This window comes from Octopus bimaculoides, chromosome 12 (assembly GCF_046866305.1).
Source record: "Octopus bimaculoides isolate indiv1 chromosome 12, ASM4686630v1, whole genome shotgun sequence".
Lineage (NCBI taxonomy): Eukaryota > Metazoa > Mollusca > Cephalopoda > Octopoda > Octopodidae > Octopus > Octopus bimaculoides.
In genome coordinates, this window is record NC_142939.1 from 24299717 (window position 1) to 24313449 (window position 13733).

The 13733-nt window shown below is 38.1% G+C and overlaps 1 protein-coding gene across 1 annotated transcript; it reads left to right on the forward strand.

Moving 5' to 3' along the window:
• The first annotated feature begins 6630 nt into the window (after positions 1 to 6630).
• LOC106873031 (uncharacterized) lies at positions 6631 to 7098 on the forward strand. Its single transcript, XM_014920240.2, has one exon. The coding sequence runs from the start codon at positions 6631 to 6633 to the stop codon at positions 7096 to 7098; it is 468 nt and encodes a 155-aa protein (XP_014775726.2).
• Positions 7099 to 13733: the final 6635 nt, after the last annotated feature.

The following is a 13733-nucleotide window of genomic DNA, read 5'->3' on the forward strand; positions in this document are numbered from 1 at the left end:
AAGTACTGGTTATCACAAAAGTGTTAAAATACAGTTATACACTCTTTGATATTGATAAGAAAATATTAAAAACAGTTTACAAGAAAGTATTCAAGTAAGTATTCGAGAACGGGATTACAATAACTAGTTTGAGTTCAATAAACATCATGTTTGTTTAGTAGTATATATATACAGGAGTTATATTTAAGAATTTACAAAAAAATTCGAGAGGAATAGTTGACCTGTTTGTCTGAAATTTTCTGTCTTAAAACAGAAAATATCAGACAGACAGGTCAGTTATTCCTCTCCAATTTTTTTATTTAATTCTTAATTGTATCTCCTTATGTATATATATATATATATATATATATATATATATATATATATATATATATATATATATACTACCAAACAAACATGATTAGACAGACGGGTCAGTTATTCCTCTCCAAGGTTTTGTAAATTCTTAAATATATCTACTTCTGTATATATATACTACCACACAAACATGATTTTTATCCAACTCAAACTACTTATTGTAGTCCCGTTCTGGAATACTTTCTTGGATACTTTCTTGTAAACTGTTTTTAACATTTTCTTATCATTATCAAAGAATGTGTAACTGCATTTTACTAGTCTTGTGACAACCAGTACTTAACACAACAAAGCTTATACAATGCTATACATTTTACTTTTGACATTCTTTTTCTAAAAAAGTGAAACCGGTCATGTCAATAAACATCTCTAAAAGTCCATTGCATTTTCAAACATTCTTTCATATATATTTTCACTCGTGCAGTACCTTACAATTTTACTTTGCTATATAAATATATATAGCGGGAGAGAGACAGACAGACAGAAAAAGACAGGGACTGAGAGAAAGAGTGAGGTGTGGGAGAAAGCAGAATGGTGTGAACTTAAGCTCCAACCTCTTTCTCCAGTGCTAGCGCCTCGACATGGAAGCTTTGCTATAAGAGCAATCCTTTATTGAGGTATTATTGAGGACGTAACATAGCTATACAGAGTCAGGCTTAAGATACATATTTGCAAAGAGCACAAACTACATATTATAAAATAAAAGGAAAATATATATATATAAAGTATTATCTCCACAACTGTTGCAATTCCGTCTGGAAACAGTTCTCAAGATAAGACTTTACATAGTTTCTTCTTTATTTTATTTCATGTATTTTGTGCACCATGTAAATATGTCTCAAGCCTTACTGCCTGTACGGAGACATATATTAAACTCATACACACACAAACACACACAGACACACACACAGACACACACACACACACACACACACACACACACACACACACACACACAGACGGACACAGAGATGTGAGTAAGTGTGTGTGTGTTTGTGTTTGTGCGCATATGTGTGTGTGTGTATTCTTTTACTTTTTTCACACATTAGATCGCGGCCATGCTGGAGCAAGGCTTTACATAATTTTTAGTCGAATGAATCGATCCCACCGCTCAGTAATTTGTTTGAAGCTTCTTACTTATTTTATCGGTCTCTTTTGCCGAACTACTACGATATGGGTTCGTAAACACAACGCCTTTTGTGAAACGTTGGTGAAGGGCAAACAAAAACAAAAGCATACACACATATACTATATACAGGAGGTGGTTATATAGACATGCATATATATTGATAGATAGATATATATGCGTGTATGTATGTATGTTTTCATGCATGTGTGTATATGTATGTTCTTATGCATGTATTCATTATGTATGTATGTATGTATGTATATATGTATGTCGGAATTGGTAACTAACGAAAATGAGATGAAAAATGTTTGGCTTCTCTTAAGAAATGGTGGTGGTGGTGGTATATGTTTGATGCTTGAATTCGTCTAAGCCCGTTGAATATTATTATAATCGTTTCTTCCACCTAGTGTATTTAGCCATTGAAAGACATACCGTTTTTGATGGCATATAAGAGGCACTATTTCTTCCAAAACAGATCTCTTAAAAATTAACCCTGCCTCCATAAGCTCTAATGTAACAAAACCTTTCTTACGTGAATATACGCTGCTGAAATGTTGATGCTCTTCAATTGTTCGTGTGTCTTTTATACTATTACATACATTAATCGTACTATCAAAACATGAAGCATTGATTCTTAAGTACATTTCCCTGTTTCCATATCATTTAAATTATCCAGATATTTTGATGATGTCAGTTTACTATATTTATAAATAGAGAGAACAAACTAGTTTCATAAAAAAATGTTTTAAAATCTGAACTCGCTGCGCTACTACAACCAACTTTTCTATTCCTCTCTTCAATGACTGTTAGCTTTAACTGCATTAAAGAGAACTGTTGGGAAAATGCCTACAAAATTGTTAGGATAATGGAAATAATTCCCTCTGACATATCGGAGATATGTTCCATAATGCAAGTCAATATTTTCTTAAAGCTTTCCTTATGTCGATGCTGGCAAAAGGAAATGCAATACTTGATTCTTTACGTGGCTTTAAATTCTCTTTAGAATTTTATATTTCCATAGCAGCCATACTTAAGGCTTCAAGTCAAACATTAATGCCCATTAATAATGTCTGTGGCATCAAGGAGTTTATATTAATATCTTTTATGATGCCATAAGTGAAGAGCTATTGCTCATAAATCTGTGAATATCTGGCCAAATATTATTAGCAAGTCCCTATGCATTACATGATAACTGCCAGCAATAATAAAGTTTACAACTAGCTTTATCTGCCAACATTTGTTACAATGGCAAAGCTGTTGGCTACAACATATATCTGAGTCTCCAGAGGCAGTTGAATTCGAAATATGACACTATTCAACATATCTTTTCTGTTCTCTTAAATATAATATACTTGGCAATTAAATAACTGTTACTTTAAATTATTATTAGCATTAATAAGGAAAAACTTTTAAGCTGTAAAGAAACAATTATATTCATGATGATAAAAGCCTTCTAATAATAAAAATGATAATAATAATAATAATTATTATTATTATCGTTATCATTATCACCATCATTATTATCATTATTATTATTATCATGGTGCATCCTATATCCTGTCATTATTTTTCTTGTTTTCCTGTCTATTTTACATAGTTCGTTTAGTGTCCAGTTAAGGATGTTGTAGCTGTAGCTTATAACTGGGACAGCTAAAGTGTTGATACCCATTATCTTGTTTTTAGCATTGAGCTCTGTTTTTAGTATTGATCTAACTCGTCTATAGTACTCTTTCTTTATTTTTTCTTTCATTTGTGTATGTTGTATCCTATCTAGTTCATTGACTCCTAAATACTTATATGGTTGACTTTCGTCTAGTTCTCTTATTTCATTGGCTTTATCTAGTGTTATATTGCTACTTTTAACTAATTTTCCTCTTTTATTATTATTATTATTATTATTATTATTATTATTATTATTATTATTATTATTATTATTATTATTATTATTATTGATGCTGTTTTTGTTGCCGTTGTTGCTTTGCTGCAGCTGTTATTTCAATTCTTTTATATCGATAGTTATTGTTGCTGTGCATATGATATCATTGCCTGATCGGGTCCTCGCTTGAAATTTTTGTTGAGAATGTCCAAGCTTAAGTCAATAAAAAATTCAATATTTGAATATACGAAGTGAACATCGCTAATAAAAAAAAAGCTTATAGCTTTAAATATCACTAACACCATTCCTTGCATAAATGGGTTCAAATCTCACCGATGCCATAGATCAATGTGGGATTTTAATCATAAATAACTTTTAGTATGATAGGTGTAGTCTTGGCTGATAGGTGCCGGCATGACCGTGTGGTTAAGATGCTTGCTTTTGCAACTACGTGGTTTTGGGTTCGATTCCATTACATAGTACCTTAGCAAGTATTTTTCTTCTACAGTAGCCCCCCGGCCGACCATCACCGCGTGTGTGGATTGGGGGAAAGAAAATGTGTGGAATACCTAAAATATATGTGTGTGTGTGTGTGTGTGTGTGTGTGTGTGTGTGTGTGCGCGTGTGTGTCCTTCCTCCCGCGTGACATTCGGTGCAACCTGTAGAATACATATCAGACTAAGAAGGTACGTACTGGTGTCTGGGTTCCCTTGATCACTTCTGGGCAGTTTCCTAGCATGGCTCCTGTCATGTGACTGAAACAAGCACACGATAAAAGATATTTAGCTTATGTTCTACAAACGCATAAAACTCCCCCACCGCTAGTTCGCCAATAAAACCAGAAAACCAAGCGGAGTAGCGTTAACGCTGTCGCTTTATTTACTAGATATAGTATTAAACTCCGTTTTGGTCAAAGCTTCATTTGAAATAAAAATGACATAAAGGAACAAAATATCACCCGCTACACTAAAAGAAAACTAAAATATCAAAGAGGATGGTCAAGAATCGAACGCAATTATTCAATACTAAAGAATAACTCCACGTACAATTCAAGTGGAAATAATTAACATAACATTAATATACAGTTCTATATTTAAGAGATGAGGAATTATTTACATTATTTACATTATCTACATTTGACGGATATTCGTCCTCATCTTGTTTGTTGTTAACACAACGTTTCGGCTGATATACCCTCCAGCCTTCGTCAGGTGTCTTGGGGAAATTTCGAACCTGGGTTCTCATTCCTATCATTCCTATTATTAATCAGCGACCTGATTAATAATAATAATAATAATAATAATAATAATATAATAATAATAATAATAATAATAATAATAATAATAATAGTAACATCGATAGGAATGAGAACCCAGGTTCGAAATTTCCCCAAGACACCTGACGAAGGCTGGAGGGTATATCAGCCGAAACGTTGTGTTAACAACAAACAAGATGAGGACGAATATCCGTCAAATGTAGATAATGTAAATAATGTAAACATTAATATAGCACTATATTAATTAAATATGTGGGGGCGCAATGGCCCAGTGGTTAGGGCATCAAGAAACTAATTTAAGGATAGTTCAAGCGAAACTATCGAAAAGAAAGGCTGAAGGAGAGTGTGCAAGACACCAGCAGATAGAAAAATGGCTGCAAGAACACCAACAGTGGCAGGTGTCCACAACATCACCAACAGCAGGGCTGAAAGTAGCAGCTGCGAAAACAGCAGCAATAACAATTACTGCAGCCACCGCATCAACAGCACCATCAACAGCAGCAACACATCAGAAACCTCCAAAACAGCAACAGCTACCTCGAAAATACACCAAAATCTCCCCAAGGCATACCCCTTCTATCTTCGAGCCACTCAGACTTATCCTGTAATGAGAAGGAGGTGAGGAACGTAAATAGCAAATGGTCAGTAAGGCCAATAAAACAAAGGGGAACAAAAACACACAAACACCAACACAAAAATCTGGCAGATACAGACAAATGGGTAAGATGCCTTTGAGAAGCAATGCCCAAATAACGTCTCCAATCTCAACTACGCTAACATTGTCAACATCAACCCTATCACTACTACAACTGCAAGCACAATCTAATTGACATGTTCAACAGTTTGATCACAAATCCCAACACGAACATATTTTAAGCATCATCAACTACTTTGCCATAAAAACGACCAAAAATCTTTAATTGAATAACATACACAAGCATACAGCCATCACAAGTGCAATTTCATCACACCGCCAACCGACATACCTAGACGCATAAAAATCATACGAATACAACTACACATATGTAACACATTAAAAAGCGAATACCCTAATGGGATAGGACATTTAACTAAAAACGTTAACAAAAGACTTTACAAAGAACTGCATATGTAAACGCCCACATCTAAACAGAGATGAAACACCGAACCCCCGTCCGTCACAAAACTACAGTAAGTAGCTCTCTCATTGTCTCCCTGTATTTAATTATCCAACATGGCCTAGCTCCGAATAGCAGTATAAATGTACATGGGTAAGAGTTACCTTGGGAACAGAGCCATCTACTCAATGATTTTAGGTCACTAAGTTTAGATGTCGTGGCTGTCAGTGAGATCAGACTCTCCAGCCAACATTTCATGCCCGATTTCAGTGGGAAAATCTTTTACTTAACTCTATGTCAACTGAGAATAGTCTGGATCTCAAGATAAGAGACATCTTCCTAGACCCAGAAGATAAGTTGATGGTTCTAGATGTGATCAGTAGCGATGGGAGCGCTTTGATTCCGGTGGCTGTTTATGCTTCAATAGGGGCAGAACAGCCGGATTTCTTCAGACGTCTGAAAGTTTTCTTGAGAATGTCTCGCCCTTTAGTGCTAATGGACGACTAGAGTGACATCTTGGAAGCATGCTTAGACTGTGTTGGGCTAGCTCTTAGAAGAGGGGAAAGTGCAAAAGACTCGCAAACCTGCTCAAACGTTTTCAAGTTTGACACGTACCGACAGTATTTCCCGAATGTGACATTGTGAGCATGGATTAACCGTATAGAGTCATCTAAATCGTATCGAGATAGAGTATGTTATAAGCCAGTAGATAAGGATAGTATAAGTTGTCTACTTTTTAAAATCGTCAGCTTCACAGACCTCAAATTTGTGATCTACAAAGTGATCCTATAACTACTGAATTCTCATAGGAGCATCTTAAGACTACTGATGGGATATTAACATTCAACCAAAGATTTCGGGTATATGAAATTACATGCGGCCAACGGTGCTTTCTCTTATGGATTTTATGGATAAAGTATTTCCTAATTCTTCTGTCAATTACACTGATGTGAACTGGATACGTGAAAGAGCTACACTGGCTCCAGCAAATGAAGCAGTTGATAAACTCAATGATGAACTTCTTCAAAAGTTAAAAGGTACATCAGAAATTACTTTTCGATCAAATGACACAACAGTCGATCAAAATCAGGCTGTTCAATACCCAACTGAATTTCTGAACACAGTCAGACCCATTGGGATGCCACCGAATAACTTGACAGTAAAACTGGGTGCTCCCCTTATGCTGCTTAGGAATCTTGACCCACCTCGCCTGTGTAATAGAACTCGGTTAATTGTTATTTCCATGAAGCCCCATATCCTAGACGCAACAATCATAACAGGTAGTTACAAAGGAGAAAAGGAATTCCTCTCACACCTACATATGTTCCATTTCAATTTAAGAAGCTTCAGTTTCCATTCAAACTAAATTTTGCTATTTCAGTCAACAAATCTCAGAGTCACACCCTCAAGGTTGTTGGGCTTCATCTCTTTACTACATGTTTCTCTCACAGCCAACTTTATATTGCTTGCTCACGAGTTGGAAGCAGCAACAATGTATTCCTGTTGACACCAACATAAAGTTAGACAATGAATATTGTTTACCCTGAGGTGCTTGAAGGTGGACACATTTTCCGTTCTAAATTCTATTAGAGTTACAATTTACATATTTTTGGAATAAAATATAGGTATTTTGAACACTGCAATGCGACTCGCCTGATGGTAAAGAAGATGATGCCACATGTTATAGAGGCCACCATTCTCTCTGGATGTGGAAAAGGAGAGGATGTTTTCATACCCAGGATTGCTCTCATTCCATCGCGAACAGAAATTACATTTTAATTTAGAAGAGAGCAATTTCCTATTTGTATCAATTTCACAATGTTTATCAATAAATCCAGAGTCAAACACTGTCTGTGGTAGGAATTCACTTGGAAGTGTCTTCTCACACGGGCAATTATATTTTGGCTACTCTACAGTGGGAAACAACAAAAATCTATTTGCATTTTTTCCACAAGGGAAAACAAAGAATATTGTTTACCAAGAGGTTTCGTAGGAACTACTATATCCGGTGTCCACTTCTCTTTGTGTATTGGTGAAAATGTATACCATTTCGGGATAATACCAACAAACCCGAAGACTGCACCAACAAACAAGATTCCTGCATGGACTTCAGTATCAAAGCATATTCTCCAATTACCCTCACCAACCACACAGTTAGCCATTAGGCCTTATTTTTCGAAGTAACTCATTACTACATAGTCTCATGTGATTGCATAGGCTAAGTTTATGTTTCTTATTCTACAGCCATACCAGCAATCTAATGTCAACTCTTCGCCTTCTGCAACATTTCAACGGTTCACTTCCCCGTTGTCGTCTTCCATTGCAGCCCATTTACGGAATACACAGTTACCTACAATATCGCCATTACACTTACATTCATTCGACTGTCAAACGTACGACAGGGCGTGTTAGACGCAGTGCCGAACACAGCAAAAGAGAGTAGATTCGATAACAGCGTTTTCTTGCATTCAAAAATCACATACTCCCAACCTCATTTTTGATGATAGGTTAGGGCCTGGATTCCTCCAAACAGACGCATGACATGTCACTTCGTTGAATTAGCCCATCATTTACTCAACAAATGATTTGTCGTTAATGCTGCACTTTCACGTATCACCAATTTCAACATAACTAATATATATATATATATATATATATATATATATATATATATATATATATATATATATACATACACAAACTACGCTATTTTAATCCCGAGGAACTCCGGATATCTCTGCTAGTATACATACATACATACATACATACATACATACATACATGCATACATACATATATATATATATATATATATACACACACACACACATATATATATATATATATATATATATATACATAATTATATGTATTTATTTTCTCTTATTAAAGATAATTCGGATAAAATAAATGGGTTAATAAGTACCAGGGTTGAAAATTCCTATGGATCGCATAAATTGTAATTCTTCGAAACATATGTCGGGATAAAAGTATGCAGTTATAACATGCGTTTACTCCATTCTTTAAATTTATATATATATATATATATATATATATATATATATATATACATATATTTATATACCCACGAGACGCGTAGATATGTGCTGCATCCAGGAAGTAAGATGGAGAGGAGGTTCTGCGAGGTTCCTCACTGGCAAAGAACACAGGTACAAGATTTTCTGGGCAGGGAACACTGACGGGGTCGGGGGCGTAGGAATACTTCTAGCAGAGAAATGGGTGGATAAGGTAATCGAGATAGTTAGAGTAAGTGACAGAGTACTTAAGATTAGACTAGTGCTTCATCATAGATTAGCTACTGACATCTCAGCCTATGCACCTCAACCGGGGCTACCAGATGGTCTGAAAGACCAATTCTATGACACCCTCTTGAAAACTACCTCGTCTACGAGTGACAGGGACCTTCTCTTTGTGTCTGGAGACTTCAATGGTCATGTCGGACGTCGTGCTGGAAGCTTCCATGGCATACATGGAGGCTATGGCTTCGGTTCCCGCAATGAGGAGGGAACCAGACTGCTGGAGTTCTGTGATGCAACCGATCTTATGGTCTGCAATACCAACTTCAGGAAACCTGCCAGTCACCTAGTCACCTACCGCTCCGGCAGACACTCTAGCCAAATCGACTACATCCTGGCCAGAAATAGGGAAAGAGGGCGGCTTATAAATGCCAAAACCTACCCTGGCGAAGAATGTACCCCACGACATAGATTAGTAGTTAGCGACTTCGGGATCAAGGCAAAATGGGTGCCCAGAATTAGACCGGCTTGGAGGAGAAGGGTGTGGAAGTTTAAAGACCCTGCAAATGGACAGAGACTTAGAGACAAGTTACTTAAAGCATTTGACGAAATAGAATGGGGATATAGCATCATACAACGTGGAAGACAATTGGAGATTTCTGCGGGACAACCTGTTGAAAGCCACCGACCAGATCTGTGGCTGGTGTAAGGTCCCCTCTCGACCCAGAGTAACGTGGTGGTGGAACAAGGAGGTAGACAGGGCTCTTAGACAAAAGAAACAGGCTTGGAAGGACTGGAAGAACGGTGGTAGCAGGGAATTGTACCAATGTGCCAGAAGGGAGGCTAGGCGACAGGTTTATTTAACCAGAGGGGAAGCAGATAAGAAAAGATTTGCCAATGTTCTGCGCCGTGAGGACCAAAGACTCGAGGTATTTCGTGTTGCAAGACAGTGTAGGAGAGAAAATAGTGATGTCGTGGGAGAGAAATGTGTTCGCATGGATGATGGTACGCTTGCACTAAATGAGGCTGCAAAGAAAGAGGTCTGGAGACGCCACTACGATAGATTGCTTAATAAAGAGAATGAATGGGAGAAAGAGAGCCTGCCGTATGTCGACCCAACAGAGGGACCAGCTATCCGAGTTGATAGTACCAGGGTAGATAAAGCAATTAAGAGTATGAAGACAGGGAAATCCCCCGGCCCATCAGGAATCACTGCAGAGATGCTCAAAATATCTGGCAGTGTTGGCTACAGCCTAGTCACCCGTATTACGAACCAGGTGTTACACGAAGGAGTCATACCCAATGGCTGGTGTAGCAGCACCATAGTCAACTGCTACAAAGGTAAAGGTGATGCTTTAGATACAAATAATTACAGAGGCATCAAACTGTTAGATCAGGTTATGAAAATTACGGAGGGGGTCATAGCCCAACTAATTAGGGAGCGAATCAATTTAGATGAGATGCAGTTTGCGTTCGTGCCAGGTAAAGGCACTACTGATGCCATATTTCTAGTAAGACAGCTGCAGGAGAAATACCTAGCCAAGGATAAACCTCTGTACCTGGCTTTCGTTGACATGGAGAAAGCCTTTGACAGGGTCCCCCGATCCCTTATCTGGTGGTCAATGAGGAAACTTGGGATAGAAGAATGGTTAGTGAGAGCTGTGCGAGCCATGTACAGAGATGCTGCGATTAAGGTGAGGGTTGGAAATGAGTACAGCAATGAATTCCGGGTAGAGGTAGGGGTCCACCAAGGTTCCGTCCTCAGCCCCCTCCTATTTATCATAGTCCCCCAGGCAATCACAGAGGAGTTCAAGACAGGTTGCCCCTGGGAGCTCCTCTATGCTGATGACCTTGCACTAATTGCGGAGTCACTATCAGAACTAGAGGAGAAGTTTCAGGTGTGGAAGCAAGGTCTAGAATTGAAGGGCCTTAGAGTCAACCTAGCTAAAACCAAAATCCTAATAAGTAGGAAGGTAGATAAAACACAAACCCCTTCAGGTAGATGGCCCTGCTCAGTATGTAGAAAAGGAGTAGGTAGTAACTCTATAAGATGTACCCAGTGCAAGCTATGGACACATAAGAGGTGCAGCAATATCAAAGGCAGGTTAACTAGGAAGTTAGTTTTTGTATGTGGCAGATGTTCAGGTGCAATAAAGACTGTAAACAAACAGGAAACAACTTCTATCTCATTTCAGGGTGAAAAGCTAGAGGTAGTCAATAGCTTCCGCTATCTGGGTGACCAAGTTAGTAGTGGGGGTGGGTGCGCTGAAAGTGTAGCTGCTAGAATAAGAATAGCCTGGGCAAAGTTTAGAGAGCTCTTACCTCTGCTGGCGACAAAGGGACTCTCACTCAGAGTAAAAGGCAGACTGTATGACGCATGTGTACGAACAGCCATGCTACATGGCAGTGAAACATGGGCTGTAACTGCTGAGGACATGCGTAAGCTCGCAAGGAATGAAGCCAGTATGCTCCGTTGGATGTGTAACGTCAATGTGAATACCCGTCAGAGTGTAAGTATATTGAGAGAAAAGCTGAACATTAGAAGCATCAGTTGTGGTATGCAAGAGAGACGATTGCGCTGGTGTGGACATGTGGTGAGAATGAATGAGGATAGCTGCGTGAAAAAGTGCCACACCCTAACAGTTGAGGGAACCCGTGGAAGAGGTAGGCCCAGGAAGACCTGGGCTGAGGTGGTGAGGCAAGACCTTCGTACATTGGGCCTCACCGAGGCGATGACTACTGACCGAGACCTTTGGAGGTGTGCTGTGCCTGAGAAGACCCGGCAAGCCAAGTGAGATCGTTGCCAGTGCCCCTGGACTGCCTCTTGTGCGGGTGGCACATAAGATGCACCATTTTGAGCGTGGCCGTTGCCAGTACCGCCTGACTGGCCTTCGTAGGATTTTCGAGCGAGATCGTTGCTAGTGCCCCTGGACTGGCTCTTGTGTGGGTGGCACATAAAAGACACCATTTCGAGCGTGGCCGTTGCCAGTATCGCCTGACTGGCCTTCGTGCGGGTGACACGTAAAAGCACCTACTACACTCTCTGAGTGGTTAGCGTTAGGAAGGGCATCCAGCTGTAGAAACTCTGCCAAATTTAGATTGGAGCCTGGTGTTGCCATCCGGTTTCACCAGTCCTCAGTCAAATCGTCCAACCCATGCTAGCATGGAAAGCGGACGTTAAACGATGATGATGATATATATATATATCAGGACAGAAAATGGCATTTGCGAAATGGGTTAAAAGCAAATCTATTTGTCTTCTTATTTAAACTACAGATGTGTTAAAAATCCAACACATTTATTGCAATTCTTCAATGTAGCCCAAGTTTCTGACTTGTCAATACTTCATAAATTGTGTATAATGATTTTAGAGTGCCCTTTTCGTCTCAATAATAACCCATATATGATCTCTTACAACCCTTAGGCAGTTCAATTCAATTTATATGTGTTTGTCTATATACATATATACATACATATATACTACATATAGAACGTTATGACGTGTCTATATTATATATATGTGGGTGTGTGCGTGTATGTGTGTGTGTGTGTGTGTGTGTGTGTGTGTGTGTGTGTGTGTGTGTGTTCGTGTGCGTGGTTGCGTGTATGTGTAAATATTTTTGTTGTACTAAAATATAAAACTAATACTGCTCACTTAAGTGTTTATTTCCTTCTGTCTTGCAAAGGACAAAATTCCACCAGAGGCAAATGAATAGATCACTCCACAGTAAAGTAATTACTGGAGTAAGGTATTTTAAAGGTTAAACAAAAGAAAATACATATATTACCACGTATAGTGTTATTGATAGATGGTTCAATCTAGAAATTCAAGACTTGCTTTTCAATTCTCGTAACCTACGTTTCTGAAACTGGCTTCTTTCTACCGCTACTATTTCTCATCATCATTCTTCTCTCCATCATGATTATAATCACCGTCACCGTCGTAATGAATGTCTTCAATATCAACTATGCCTATGGAACTGAAAGAGGAAGCCTTCGTGCCGCAGCTCTACCTTTGGGAACTACCTACATATGAAGCCCGAGTGTGGGACAAATAGGGAAAACACACTACCTTACATACACAGAGACTGGATGGTCGGAACGTAGATGCCTTTCACCTTATACATGGGTTGAAAGAAGTCCATGGTAACAGATTCTGTTGAGGTAGACTTTGCCTTTCATCTTTTCGGGGTTGACGTAATCCACTTACTTCCACCCTGAAATAGCTGGCCTTGTGCCAAAATTCAAAAAACAGAACTCTTTTTGATTAGCTTCAATAAACACCTAGTCTGTCCACAAATTGAATAGAGAAGTATGATTAGGTCAATAGAAAAAAATGCCTAGTAAAGAAGCAGGATAATTTCTGACATTCACAAACTAGTTCAGATGGCCGTACGTGCATGGGTATTGAACTGCATAGTAATGAAGCCTCTACTTATAAAGATACGTTAATGTGGCACACATTATATATATATATATATATATATATATATATATATATATATATATATATATATATATATATATATATATATATATATATATATATATATATATATATATACATCGAAAAAGAATTAGATGGTTGACACCCAGCGCAATCTTTGTTTATAAGTCACACTCAGAATGGCTAAAAATGTTTCAATAACAGAAACATTCATAAAATCCGAGCTACGAACTAACCAGACAACCAATTTTTTATATGAATTCGACCAGGAGGACAGTGTTTTTCCGGTGGTCTTTG